This window comes from Haliaeetus albicilla, chromosome 8, assembly GCF_947461875.1.
Source record: "Haliaeetus albicilla chromosome 8, bHalAlb1.1, whole genome shotgun sequence".
Classification (NCBI taxonomy): Eukaryota; Metazoa; Chordata; class Aves; order Accipitriformes; family Accipitridae; genus Haliaeetus; species Haliaeetus albicilla.
The window spans coordinates 31,473,986-31,487,612 of NC_091490.1; the positions used below are offsets into that span (position 1 = coordinate 31,473,986).

At 36.8% G+C, this 13,627-nt stretch overlaps 1 protein-coding gene across 2 annotated transcripts in view; it reads right to left on the minus strand.

Annotated features, from left to right (window-relative positions):
- Nucleotides 1-13,627, minus strand: part of PLA2G4A (phospholipase A2 group IVA) — a 68,917-nt gene that overhangs the window by 8,264 nt on the left and 47,026 nt on the right. For both annotated transcript variants that reach the window (XM_069789559.1, XM_069789561.1), the window contains exons 10-13: nt 9,943-10,080; nt 9,539-9,631; nt 6,583-6,654; nt 4,288-4,530 (exon numbers count right to left, since the gene is read on the minus strand). In XM_069789559.1, the coding sequence (XP_069645660.1) occupies nt 4,288-4,530; nt 6,583-6,654; nt 9,539-9,631; nt 9,943-10,080 (546 nt within the window). The remainder of the gene's footprint in view (nt 1-4,287; nt 4,531-6,582; nt 6,655-9,538; nt 9,632-9,942; nt 10,081-13,627) is intronic.

Sequence of the window (13,627 nt, forward strand, 5' to 3'; positions counted from 1 at the left end):
AAAATTTTTCTCCTGATGGTCTTTTCTTGCTCTAGATCTTAAAAATATTTCCAGTGCATCTTTTTCCCTTTTGACTAAAAACTAATGCTCATATCTGTAGAGGGCAGTGTAATCTAAGGAATGCTGAACAGAATAATGTAATTATTTCTTGTAAAATTAAATTTCCTAGCAACTACTTATTGGCAACAGAAGTAATCTGAAAAAAAGATATTTTAATGTGAAGAAAATCCATAAAAAATAATTCAAACTCTAGTTCCTATCATTTCAGGATCCATGAGAAAAATTTATTGTTATGAGCAGCAAAAAAATCTCAGAACAGATATTTTGAGTTTTTATTTTTGTTATTATTTATTAGAGGGCACTTTGCTAAGAAATGAGGTACCAGTTTCCTAATATTTGCCTTGATTTCTAAGGCAGAAAACACTTTCAAATTATTGCCTATTGCAAAAGGGCTAAGTGTGTTTATAGACCTATTTTAGAACCAGATATATTTTGTAACCATGAATTAGCATAAATCAATGAAAATATATTAGTGCCTATAAAAATTCATCATAATTAAAAAAACACTGGTACAAAATACTTACTACAGATCCTTTTATACAAGTAGACTAGTTTTGTTTTCCCCCTCCTTTTTTAAAGACAACATTTCAAACATGATTTAACCCTTGTTCTCAATAGAATTTCTAAAAATTGTAAAAACATTTTTGTTCAAGTTTTGTATTATCTTATTTACAAAATTTTAATTTGAAAGTCAACAGTGATCCTTTAAACAAGAATAGTACCACCTATAATAATGTTTGTGATAGGAGTGTTACTGCTTACACAAACTTCCTACCAAAAAGGCATTGAAGAACAAGACGGTTCCTATTGCTTAGAACCTTCATGACTCTATAAATTTTATGATATTTTAAAGGATAAAACATCATAAATTTATAATGAACACATAGACTGTTTTTATTAGTCGTGCTCTTCTGTGATTACAGGAGAAATTCAACTTAAAGGTTTTTCTTTTTATTATAATTCATTTTAGAAGTACCTTTCTAATCTTTGAACTGAGAAGAAAAGTTCCAAAATGCAACTTGTGTCCATGTTATGGGGTCAGAATTCAAAAAGCAATTAAGATAATCCAGTGTTATTTTAACAACATGATTTTAAAGGCAGACTCAGCATGTAATTTGATTTGATTTACACAGGATCTGGGCCCAGAGGCCAGAAGCAACACACAATAGCCCGGTGAGACAAGGCAAGCAGGCAGACCAAACTGTGGTTCAGGACACTGCAGGTGAGCCTGCAATTGCTCCTGGGAGAGTTGTAACGTACAATAACCATCCCTGATGCTAAAAGAAGTGTCACCTACTCTATAGCCTGTGCTGTAGTTATTCTGAAGGGCTGGATAAGAAAGCTTTATTCTTTTTGTAGTTTACAACACACGAATCCAGGACAATCGTTCTATATACTCTAGCAGCCCTGATAAGTCAACCATCATTATTCATCGAACAGTATGGAGACCAAGTGGAGTATTTATGCTCTGAGAGCCTGGGACACTAATTTTCAGCCGATGTGGACTGCTTTTATGAAAGATGCATCCATATTACAAGAAGCTTTCAGTCCATCAAACAGCAAACTAGGAGAAGCACAAGATGTTTACGAGTACAGCTCTGTGTGAAAACAGCACAGCACACCTATCTGATTTGCAGTAATCGGATACACAAACAGATATTAAGAATTGTTCAGAAATAAAAAAGACACCATGTTCTAGAGACCAAACTTTGTCACAGATGGTAGCTTCAATGGAAGTATGGGAGATGAAAAGGGCATTTGCTATTGACGTGCATCTACTATAACAGAGTTTCAACAAATACTGAAATAAGGAAGCAGAGATTATGAGTTATTTTTTCCCTATTGTTATTCACTTGGCATTTTCTCAAGTGATTTTGGTGTGTTGTAATATCAAGGCACAGAAACAGAACAACTCTGAGTTCATAATGAAACCATTCAAGGGGTGTAAAGTTTTAAAGCATATTTGAGATCAACTAAGAAAATGCTCAGCATAAATAGAATCCACAGCAAAGCAAAGCCAAGCATTTTACTTTCAGATCAAGCAGCTGGGATCTCTGCTGTATGCACTGCAGACCCTAAATTCAATCCTCAGTAATGACTGTAACATTGGCTTAGGCCTGCCACAGTTCATCCTCTGCAGTGCAACTCAGTGGGTCTACAGAAGGTTTGAGACAACTGGAGATGTAAAGTATTATTTATGTCCTTTTTGATTCATCTGGTAATAAAGTCCTAAAGCAATTCAGACTTCTCTTTGTACTCAAGCTGTTAGGTAAACTGCTAGTGGTAGGAATAAATATGCAAAGCTTAAATGCAACCAGTGCCTTGGTAATATATAGTATTTTAAATTTACACCAAAGTTTCCTTTCTATCCACTCCTCTGGGCTCCTAGGCTCTTACACATATTAGCAAAATTCACAGCATTGAAATGTGGATACACCTATCACACTACCGAATGATTAAATTTTATATTAACTACTGAAATTTCAAGGGTTTTTTAACTGTTCTTGACCATAATATTGCAACTACTCATAGCTGTTAGATTTGAGTTGTTAGTTCAGGTTTATGAGTGTGGGCTTCAGCTAACACTAAAAAAATTGCAGTTATGTCAAACTTTTGCCAGACATTTTACCCAAAGAAATTTCAGGCACTCAAAAGTGATTGTCTCAGAGGTGCAGGCTCATTCTGTCAAACCAGCATTTTATTTCAATTAAAATTAACACTCAGGAAGTTGACAGTTGATTCTGAAGATTATCCACATCTTAATTATGCAAAATTCTCATCAACTGTCATTTTTTCCAAACATAAGTTTACTACCCACTTTCCTGCCTCTTTTACAACTACTATAAATATTAAGATTACCCAGTTGTAAACACCTCTGAGATGATAAAAATATTTAGAAAGTGGAGTACAGATGGAAATTACTACACAACCACTCAAAGGGATTTGTTACATTAACAAATACACATTAGAGCGCGTCTGCTACTTAAGCTTTTAAACGACATCTGGTACTTACTATTGCATAATGACCAGCTAGGACAATCTCTTTCCTCTGAACAGAAAATAAGGGCTGAAGTGACTACTATTATTACAAGGGATGGTTGGTAGTGCTGTGCTGCTACACAAGAATATGGAGGGAACACCACTTTCAGAGATTTGTAGTTCGTCAGCTTGATGTCTGTCAGTAGTAATTCATAATAATCCAGAAGCATTACAGTTTATATCACAGAAACTGTATGTGGAAGCTCCACCAAGTATGCATCTTCACTGTGACATAACTTCTATAGGGCAACTCACATCCTTAACTCAGTGCTCTGCTGTCTACTAAGAAAAAAAAAGCACCAGTGCCAGAAGAATATTAAGAAATTAATCGGCTTTCACTGAGAGGATTGTAATGAACACTGCCTATAGCAAATCTTCAAAATACTAATCGAATGTGATTCCTAATTCTTTGCAGCTACTGTTCCAGACACCATATACTTCATGGAGTGTGGGAAGATATTGAACTTCTTTTGCAAATTAACATTTTTCTGAAATTCTTATTTTCCATCTGCATTCCTGCTTCCTGCTTTAGCCAACATGACATGTGGATGCATCTACCATCAGTCACACATGAAATGTGAATGCACCTGACAGACAGTCACACTGGGAAGAACATGGTGTCAGCAAAGCAAGGATTTACAAGTAGAGAAGTGTGTTGTCTCTGCATATTTTCCAGAGGAAGACAAAGACAGCAGAAGAGCTACAAAATTTTTCAAAAGGGAAGCCCTACAGGAGAACACAGAAAGGTTTTATTTCCACCAGAAGGCTTAGCACCAATAAAAGAAAAGGAACAACACAGGATACCCTTTGTAGAAGTCCAAGAGATTAAGAAAGTGGCCTTAACGAAGGGCGCCATACACAAAAGCAGCTTGGTAACCTCTGCAAGCAATTCCTCCAAAACAAAGAGCCACTTCCCTTCCAAAAGATACTGAGTGTTCTGCACACTCTGACAGGGGACAGGAGAGGTAGGCAGCAGACAGAAGTCACTGTGCGGTGCCCTTTGAGACACCCAGTCACCTCACAACCTCTGCTTCTGATCAATAGTCATGACTGCCACTACAGAAACATTCTCCTGCCTTCAAGTACGTGCTGTTGTAAGCCTCATAGTTCCATGTTATCCCAATGAGAACTCACTGTTTCTGGTTTTACTAATGAATATGCAGCAACATAGGCTTTCTGTGAACTAACCTGCAACAGCTGCATCTAGTTCATCATCCTCTACCGACTCCTGAGTAAGAAGGTCTGCCAGAGGAGAGAGCGGGTAACAGCTGTTGAGGTTCAATCCCAGCATGAAGTTGTGCACTTTCCCAGCACGCCCTTCCCTGGTGTTGAAAAGGGCGCTATCACCCACCAAAGCCATCAGCATTCGCTGCACCCAGCTTTCTTGGCTGCTGTTCTGATATTCTTGATTTGCCTCAGCATTTTCAGTGCCTGTAGAGGAAAATGAAAATAACCAATGGTGAGACAGTTAACGTATAAAGTATAAAACCAAGATTTCTGGGTCTACTAAAATAAAGGACCTATTAAAATAAAAGGAACTGGGTCATAGCCTTCTTTCAAGGAGTCATGGACTGAACAAAGGAACTTTGCTACAAAAATTTCAGAGGAATGGAGAGAAACCATCCTCTTAAATTCACAGGCCAGTGAAATTTTCCATCTGCAGTATAGCTGTGTGGATGTGTCCATCAGGCAAATAGACTGGCAATGTGTTAGATGACCTGACCTGGACTTAGTTAGTCTGGATGGAAAGGGCAACGAGCATATGGCTTTACCTGTGCTAGCACCCAGAATGCAAACTCTCCTGGGCTCAGGGAACAGACTTGAGTCGCCAAGTTCTATACTCTATGTAGACCTAAATTCATCTGGATGTGTACTGATACCCTTCTCCATCCTTTGCTGATTGCTAGAAAACTCAGCCTTCCTTAAGAAGGCAAAGTTAGTCTGCATGAAAGAGAATACTATAGCATGGGAATTTTAAAATATCTGAAAATATCCTTACAGTAAACTGTAGACTACAATCAATATCTGGTTTTAATTAACTAAAGAGTACAATGAAACATCCAGACTTAGATGTCTATAGCTAGACGTCGCAGTAAAAATGACTTGGATTGGCATCACCTTGTATTAGTAAACTGTCAAAACTTGACTTTTTGGGGTGTTTTGTAGAAGAAGGTAATTCAGGCTCAGGCTTGATCCTTTAAATCCAGCACTGAAATGTGCCTCTAATCCAGGCTTTAAAGGACTTGATTTATATATAAGTAGAGAGAAAGCAAGCATCAAACACCGCAAAGTTTAGAGGTTCAACATCTGTACAATAATATTCTATAGAAGTGAGAGGGATTACCAAGTGTTTACAAATCACAGATTTGTAGGTTGTCCGCTATGGCTACAAACTATGAGAGAAATGTAGTGTTTTGTATGTAGTGTTTTGTGCTGGCTGTAGTGCTTAAACAGGAAATCCGCAAATAAACACAAAATGCGGTATCACCCTCTCCCTATTATTTTACACATAAGGGGAATTGAAGAAGTAATCATTTAACTGAGCTAATGACATAATTTCACTGTGTCATCACACAAGATTTTCTTGTTGTAGATCCTAAAATTACAAAGAGCTGCATTCCCATCTTTGCTTTAGTTGTTAAAAACATAATCAATTTCTTCAGGTGAAAATCACTGCTGTGCCCAAAATATCATCAAATACAGAAAGCATTATTAGGATCAGACAGAGACCCTGACCAAAATCACAGAAATCCCCAGGTGGTTTAGGTACCTAAAGATAATTTTCAGTAGGATCTTTTCTTCCCACTGCCCAATGTTCCCCTGTGGTTGTGCCTCTTCTGGGAAACTGGATTTGGGCATTGTTTAAAATAATATGCCAAGCACTAGGAACTTCCTGTATCAGATGACATTTGTAAAGGTGCTAGAAGACATCTATGAACGCTGGAAACACGAAGTAAACCATTCTCAGGTAAATATTTGATCAAGGAACCCTTGAAAACAATGGATAGTATTAGTTTGCTGGGCTGGTAACAATTCGAACACACCTCTGAGCTCAGTAGCTTGCTGACAACAGACTTCTGGAGATCACTGGCTCAGCAAGCCTGATTTTTGGATATATGTGAAATTGCAGACCTCTGCGAAGCACTGTTGGGCTGACACCAAGACTGAAGATGTGTGGTGTGAGAGAATCATTTGCTCATCAGCTTGAGCAGGAGGCATGAAGTCAGGCCAAAGGCCCTCCTGAGGTCTCTTGTTCAACATTTCTCTATTTTGCTGAGCCACTGGCTCCTTTAAGATCCTTGGCCTAGGTAATTAAGTTTACCATTGGTATAAATGAGAGCAGAGCTCTCAGTTATAACAGACTATTCATAAGACTAAGGAAAACCAGCTATGGATAATTACCAACATCCACAAACTTGACAATGCTACACGAAAGCTGATGAAAAAAGTAAACTATGAAATAAAATATGAGGATTTCCTTACCTTTTGGATGCTGTGATTCATCTTCACTGTCTGAACTGTCATTGCTTACAAGGTGCTTTAGCCTAATATTCTCTGTTGAAAGAAATATAAAATTACTTTAAACTACTAGGGTTTAATTGTCAGAACAGCTAAGAATTTCAAAACAATTTAAGTCATGGAACTATCATAGTCTTCATAACAGAAAATACAGCTGAAGAGATTCAATCTGCAGTGGCCATCTCTATGTTCAGAATCTGATCAGAATATATTGGCTTTAGCCTGCAATTTTTGCAAAGTTCCTGCACTAAGCAGATAGCCGAAGGGCTGAGAAAACAAAATTTAATCCTAAAGCAGTACCTACCACTTACCTCTGCACCACATATCTGACACATTTCATTGACCTTGATTAAAATTTAGATGTATAGCTTCTGTCCTCTCAATAACTCCTAGTAAACTAGGAAGACAATGTTAATTTCTGCTAATTACCTGCTAATTAAAAAAAAAAAAAAAAAGAGTAACACTTAACCTCATTCATACATATATAAATGGGTACCCTTAAAAATAGTGGGGGAAAAACAAAGGCCAAGATGGTTATGAAAGTTCTACTGGATAATGTGTGAAAAATAAAGGCCAGTGCAGTTACATGGGTAGAAAAGACAACAGTTTTCATCTCATAACATTAAGTGAGAGAAATAAAAACAGAAATGAGTGAATTTTCCTGGCAAAAATCTGTGTTTTGTTAGGGTTAACAGCTTTGTTTCCAAAACAACCACAAAGTCATCGTTAACTGTTCATTGCTATCTCAAGGCATTATTTCAAAGTCAAAATGAATACTGAAAAAGCAACACATTCCATTGCTCAGGTAAGATTTGTAGTGGAGGTGAATTCATGTGCTAATGGATTATAGGTGGGCAACATTATTTTCGCTAATTATGGAGAGAAGCCCTTCTTGAAACACAGTAAATTTCCAATGTTTTGTGAGCAGTCTCATCTTTGAAGCTTATATCCTACAGAGACTGGAGACAGGGGCTGAATTCCAGTGATGCAAATGTATCCAAGAGAAGACTTTTGAAAACTAAAACCCTTTATTCCCTAGTATAATGTATGCTAGGAATCACCTCTAACTGAAATTTGAAGCCAGTTAAAATAAACTGAATGAGGGTTATTTCCTAATGAACTTGAACATTGTTTTTCCCATTAAAAATTGGGAAAAAAACCAACTACTTTTTCTCACAGAAGGATAATGTAGATGTTGGTCTCTGGTGGCATACCCCTGCTTTGGGCTGTAATTTCCAACAAATGCTGTAATTTTTACCAAATGCAGTATCAAAACAATGGCAATTACACTTGGCACTTTTTGCTTAAGTCTAAATCTAATTCCTATAAGCACGCCTGGCTGAAAGAGAAGATTGAAGAGAGAGTCACTATACTATCAAGTGTAAAAAACCCACAGCTTTATGACCCTTGGTAATGAATACTGGATACAGATGACCACCACTGTTGCTTTTTTCCTGAGGAGGATTATGCCCTCTTAGACTTACAAACAACATTGAAAAAATCCCCACAGAAACAGAAGAGCTTAGTCATCGTGTATTTTTCCTTAAACACAATTTCTTTTTAATACTCAGTGGGTCCTCAATCACTACTCAAATACCGTTAATGGACAAACCCACACCAAAGACAAACACGTACAAATTCTTGAGCAATGATGTAGGAGAGAGGTCAAATAAAAATTAGTGACCAAAAGAGGAAGCTAACCAACAAATGCAATTTTTGGACATCAAATCATTTCTTTAAAGCAACCCCTATGCAAAATTTATTATTTACTGCTCTAGGTGTGATTTACACATACTGGGTGCAACACTGGCTCTTCTGATGTTCGCTGGCATTCTGCCATTCACTTTGGTGGTACCAAGGTTTCATTGGGACATCTTCAGCTCTGGTAATAGATTGTGGTTCAAGTCACATTAGTATTTTCATATCTAATCCCACATCAAAGCATATTTTTTAAATTATATGTCAAATGAGCCACGCATGAGAGAGAAAATTCTGTCTCTCAACATCTTAAAAAGCAGTAACACAGACTTTTCCACTACCAAATTTATTGACAGAGATTATCCATTAGTAGGTGTTAACACTCATGAGTTGTATCAGAAATAGGAATCTGGAGGCACAGGTCTCATTTTCATCCATAAATAAGTACATTATCAAACAGCTGAATACCATCTATTAGGAGGCAGAGACAGCTAAGGGGCTTGGGGTTTTTTTGTTGTGTTTTTTAAATTAATTCAATGTGCATTTTCTCTCCACGCTCTTCAGAAAAATCTGGCTGTCTAGTACACTTTATTTATTGGTTATATATTTTCCTGCAATGCCGTCTTCTGAATAGGTAAAAAAGTATAAAAACCCCTTTCATTATCAACTGCGTTCTCGAATAAAACACAATAAAGTCTATTCAAACCAAGTTACAATTCTTTCCTTACAGTCATTACGCCATTTGTGCATTAGGAATGAAAACGAAATCATTAAATTAGTAAGCAAAGGAACAGATACCAACAGGTGACTTGTGGTTAGAATGGAACAATCTAACAATCCAGAGATGATAAAACTTGGTTTTATTTTACTAATCCCTTGAATAATACAGTCCAGCGTCAAGAGACTACACAAGTAACTATTAAGCATTTGTCAGCTTCTGATCTCCAAAACTAGCATAACAACACAAAAAAGGGAGTTGGATTCTTTTGACTTAATGAAAACAGTTGGATATATGCATGTGACTTTCAGTACCTCTGATACTGGATCAGAAACAAAAGTGAAAGAAAGAAAATTACTAGCCCTCTTTCCCTGACCTCATCAGCATCTAGCAATGTCAGCAATTAAAGTTACTTGAATTCCACATTCTTAAAATTACTACCAGCAGAGTGCCATCCTTCCACAGAGAGTGCACTGAATCTTACTAGTAATTGTTTAATATTACCTAATTCTTCTTCCATGGTGGGACCTTTATTTTGAGAATTGGAGACGCCAAGCACTCTGTTAAATAATATAGAAAATGCACTGCCCCAGACGCCTGAAAGGGAAGAAGTAAAAAAATAAATGGAAGCAGTAGAAGAAAAAAACCATATACTGCACTGTTTGAGCAGTTGTTTGCTCTCTGAACACACCCGATTTTGGAACATGCTAAGTCATAAGTTCAGATGTACACACCAGAATCGAAAAAACAGGGAATGCCAATCCACATCTGTGAAATCTTTCAAATGGATGTCTTCCAACAAATTGAGAACCCTACTTCTTGTCTCACACTTTGTGTGATTGCATTTAGAAGTCCTTGTCCATGAACTGCTGAAATTATTTTAAAGTTTCTTTCTGTCACATACTCACCCATCAAGAAATGCAAGGGATTTTCACTATACTTCTTCACGACTGTCCCCATAAAAAATTTGCTTCCAAACAAATCAGGAGACATAAAAGTGCCATATTTTGCCATACCAATCTCATATGGACTGAATTCCACCCAGTCTGCAAAACAAGAAACAAAATGGTGTTTAGTTAGCAAACTCAACCTGAATAGAAACAGGATGAAAATACATAAATGAGTGAAACCTCCATCCAAGCAAAGAGATTTTAGTTAAATGGGAAGCTAAATAACCAAGAGGAGTATCTCCTAGGTTGTGCAGAAGTCAAAATTTTTATTTCAAATGAAGGACAGTCTAATGTCTCAGCAGAAGAGGAATTCTTATTCTCATTCTCTCTCATCACAACAAACTTCAGTGAAAAAATATGAGCTTGTAAAAACAGAAGTATAAAAGTAGTGATCACGAATGAGAAAAAATGACATCTGGTTTTCATCTCATGCTTCACTATGATTCCCTGTCACATGAAATGCAACATGGTTCTAAGTTCCAAGTTTCTTTTCTTTCACTGTGATCCTATAAAAAATATGGAGGGCAGTAGCAAAGGTGGAAGAAAAATTATTTAATATCACAAAACTTGTGAAATATTCTAGGAGAGGCATTTGGATTCCAACAAAACCTTAAGTTTCTAGTGAAATCCAATATGAAAAGGCAAAGCTGAGAGGCAGCTGAGAAACTTACTAATACCAAACAGTGCCAAACATATTTTTGAAAGTACATGCCATTTTGTGGAATACAGAGATCAATAAAAATACGGAATAAAATGTTCAAATGCATTTTCTGATCTTAGCAGAAAATTTCAGAAGTGATTTACATTCTGCGATGTATGACTTTTTTGAAAATGGATTTTAGCTGATTTTGAAATATTTTCTTTGATACCAGTGGAATTGCTTACATCAGAGAATTCATTTCAAAAAGGGAGCAATAACAAAAAGTACCCTACATTTTTAGTATTTCACCCATTCACCCATTTTGTCTTTGATACTGTTAGTACTGATTGATTCGACTGCTTCTATAAACAAATAAGAAATAATTCTGAAATAGAAAGGCAAAAGAAACAGCTTTGAAAAGTCCCAAAAGTCACAGGGTTCCATCCACTCCTCAAGATATTCAGTGTTTCTCTTGAAATGTTAAGCATCAGGTTAACCACTCGTTCTGAAAAGGAAAGATTTAATCATGACTGCTGAGAGTTTTGTTTCATGGGACAACGCTTATCTATGCTAAGTCAAATACAACATCCTACTTTCCAAATAAACCACCCACAAATCTTCACATTTATTGGAGCAGAAGGAAATTCCTTTGAAGACCCAGTCCAGGAATTTAATGGTATTTCCCTTTAGATATATAAACAGGAATTGGCAAATGTATTCAGAACCATGCTGACAGCGAAACTGAATTTAGATTTAGAATTAATTTAATCTGTGATAGTCCGCTTTCATTTTGTATTTGCACCGAAGAAGATGATTTCTCAAATCACATATCCTGCTTAGGGAAATAATTCTGCTTTAAAATTGAAGGGCTTCAGCATTAGCTTCTGCCATTTCAGAAGCTCCTTGAGACAGTGGCCATTTAAATGAGCAGGACTTGATGTCCCAAGAGACGAGAACTCTATACCAAGAGAAATACATAGTGTTTATATCCCAGTAAACCAGGCTAGTTTCTTGGCTGTGGCTTAATCCAAAACGTAAAGTCAAACCTTTCAGCTGTGCTCACTGCATTTTGGATGTGGTCTTGATGTAAGTTCGATCATAACTCTACACTGCTTCATACCAGCTGAAGATGCAACAGATTTTTCCTGTTCTCAGGAGGGAAGACAGAGAGGTAATATTTTGCCAACATTAAGCATTTGGCAGATTCAGGATTGGGCATATATATGCATGGACTGTATTCACACATTGAGACCGGATTCACTTTACAGTCCAGCCTTGCTGCATGCAGGCAGGTCAAAACCACATAACCAATCCGTATGTGTGATGAACATGGCTGACCAAGCACCGACTGAAGGATCCCTCTGAAACCTGGAGCGTGGGATCTGAGCGCTAAGTATCCATACCTCAAGGCAGCCCTGCTTCCCAAAGGAATTCTGTAGCACTTACTGGTATGGAGTGACACACACACTCACCCTCTCACAGACATAAGTTTGCTATCATGATTTTCAAGAGCAAAACCCCAGTCCAAATTTTGACTGGTCTGGCATTGCAGCAGCAGCAAAGTTGGTGAACAAGGCTGTTAGGGGATGGAAGCACACAATACCAAAGCCAAACATTAAATTCCACTCCCCTTTTTAACACTGAATATCAGTACCTTCAGGTAATTTCTTATCATTAAAGAAGCTATAGTAACTAAGAAAAAAAAAAAAAGCTGTCTTTAACTAAATCACTGTAATTATGTTCAGTTAAAATGATTACTGCAGTTCTGGGTATGGCCGGCGCCACCTGGGTCAAAAATGCTATTGGTAGAGAAAACATGCAGAGCCTGGGGCATGAAAGCTATTAGCAGCTGCATGAAATCTTGCACCATCACTCCCAGAAGGAATGTTATCTGATATAATTAATGCATTTCAACTTGAAACAACATTAAAGATCTCACCTACATCTATAATCTAGTAAATAAGAAAGTGTAAAAATTTCTGTTAAAAACTTACTATATATTTCACATCAAGAATAGCTGTTCCATTCTAAAAGGAGAAAAAAAAGCTTAAAAGAGAAATGATCAAGATCTAGCATCCTATACAATGATATAGATGATAGCCTCAAAAAAGCAAAACCAAGATCCATTGGCAGAGGCAATACCTTTTTTAGACCAATTGGTAAGGCTAGAGAAATTAGACCAGCCTTCAGGTGCTTCTGGTCTTGCTTAGAGAAGGTCATTATTAACTAAAGATAATTTTGTTTTTCAAACAGTAAATAAGTAACCCAAATAAAATTTTTCAGAAAACAGAAGCTCATCAAAACCCAAAATACTTTATTTTCAAAGAAAAAGGTTTCAGTTTCCTAAGGAGGAAAGTAGACTTCTCCCATGAAAAATTTAACCTAATTTACAACCTCATTTTCCATTATGAACGAGTTTTGACAGCAACTGTTCCAAATAACCTTTTTAGGAAACGTGGATACAATGTCTGACTTCTAAACCTCAGGCAAGTCACTTGGTGTTTCCCTTCTCGGTCTTATGTATAACTATATAGATATACATATCCTTTTCTTTGTACAGCATCTAACACATTTGGACCCACTCTCAAGGCTACTAGATGGGATTAAAACCTATGGAATAAATAAAAGCAAAAGCCCCTTTTGTGTTACCAACAGTACTTCACACTGTGCAAGAAGTAAAAAAGAGGTAGTATATCTAATTTGTTTGTTCAATTCTAATTTCACTCTTCTTACAAAGAGGAATAATCCTGTATGACTGAAGACATTTCCCTTTACCTGTTTGATAAACTAATGTTAAGCAGCTTTCTGCTGTTGGAGAAACACCAGCTTTCTTTTCGTCTTGACTCCTGCAATGCACTTAGCTACTTCATGAATAAGCAACACTTTTCAATTGGTAGGGAATCTTTTTTTTTTTGTAACATATAGAGAACAAAACTTGGCCACCACTTAACATTTCACAGAAACCTAAAGAGGCTGTTATGGTGTTAGACTTATTTTCAGGTA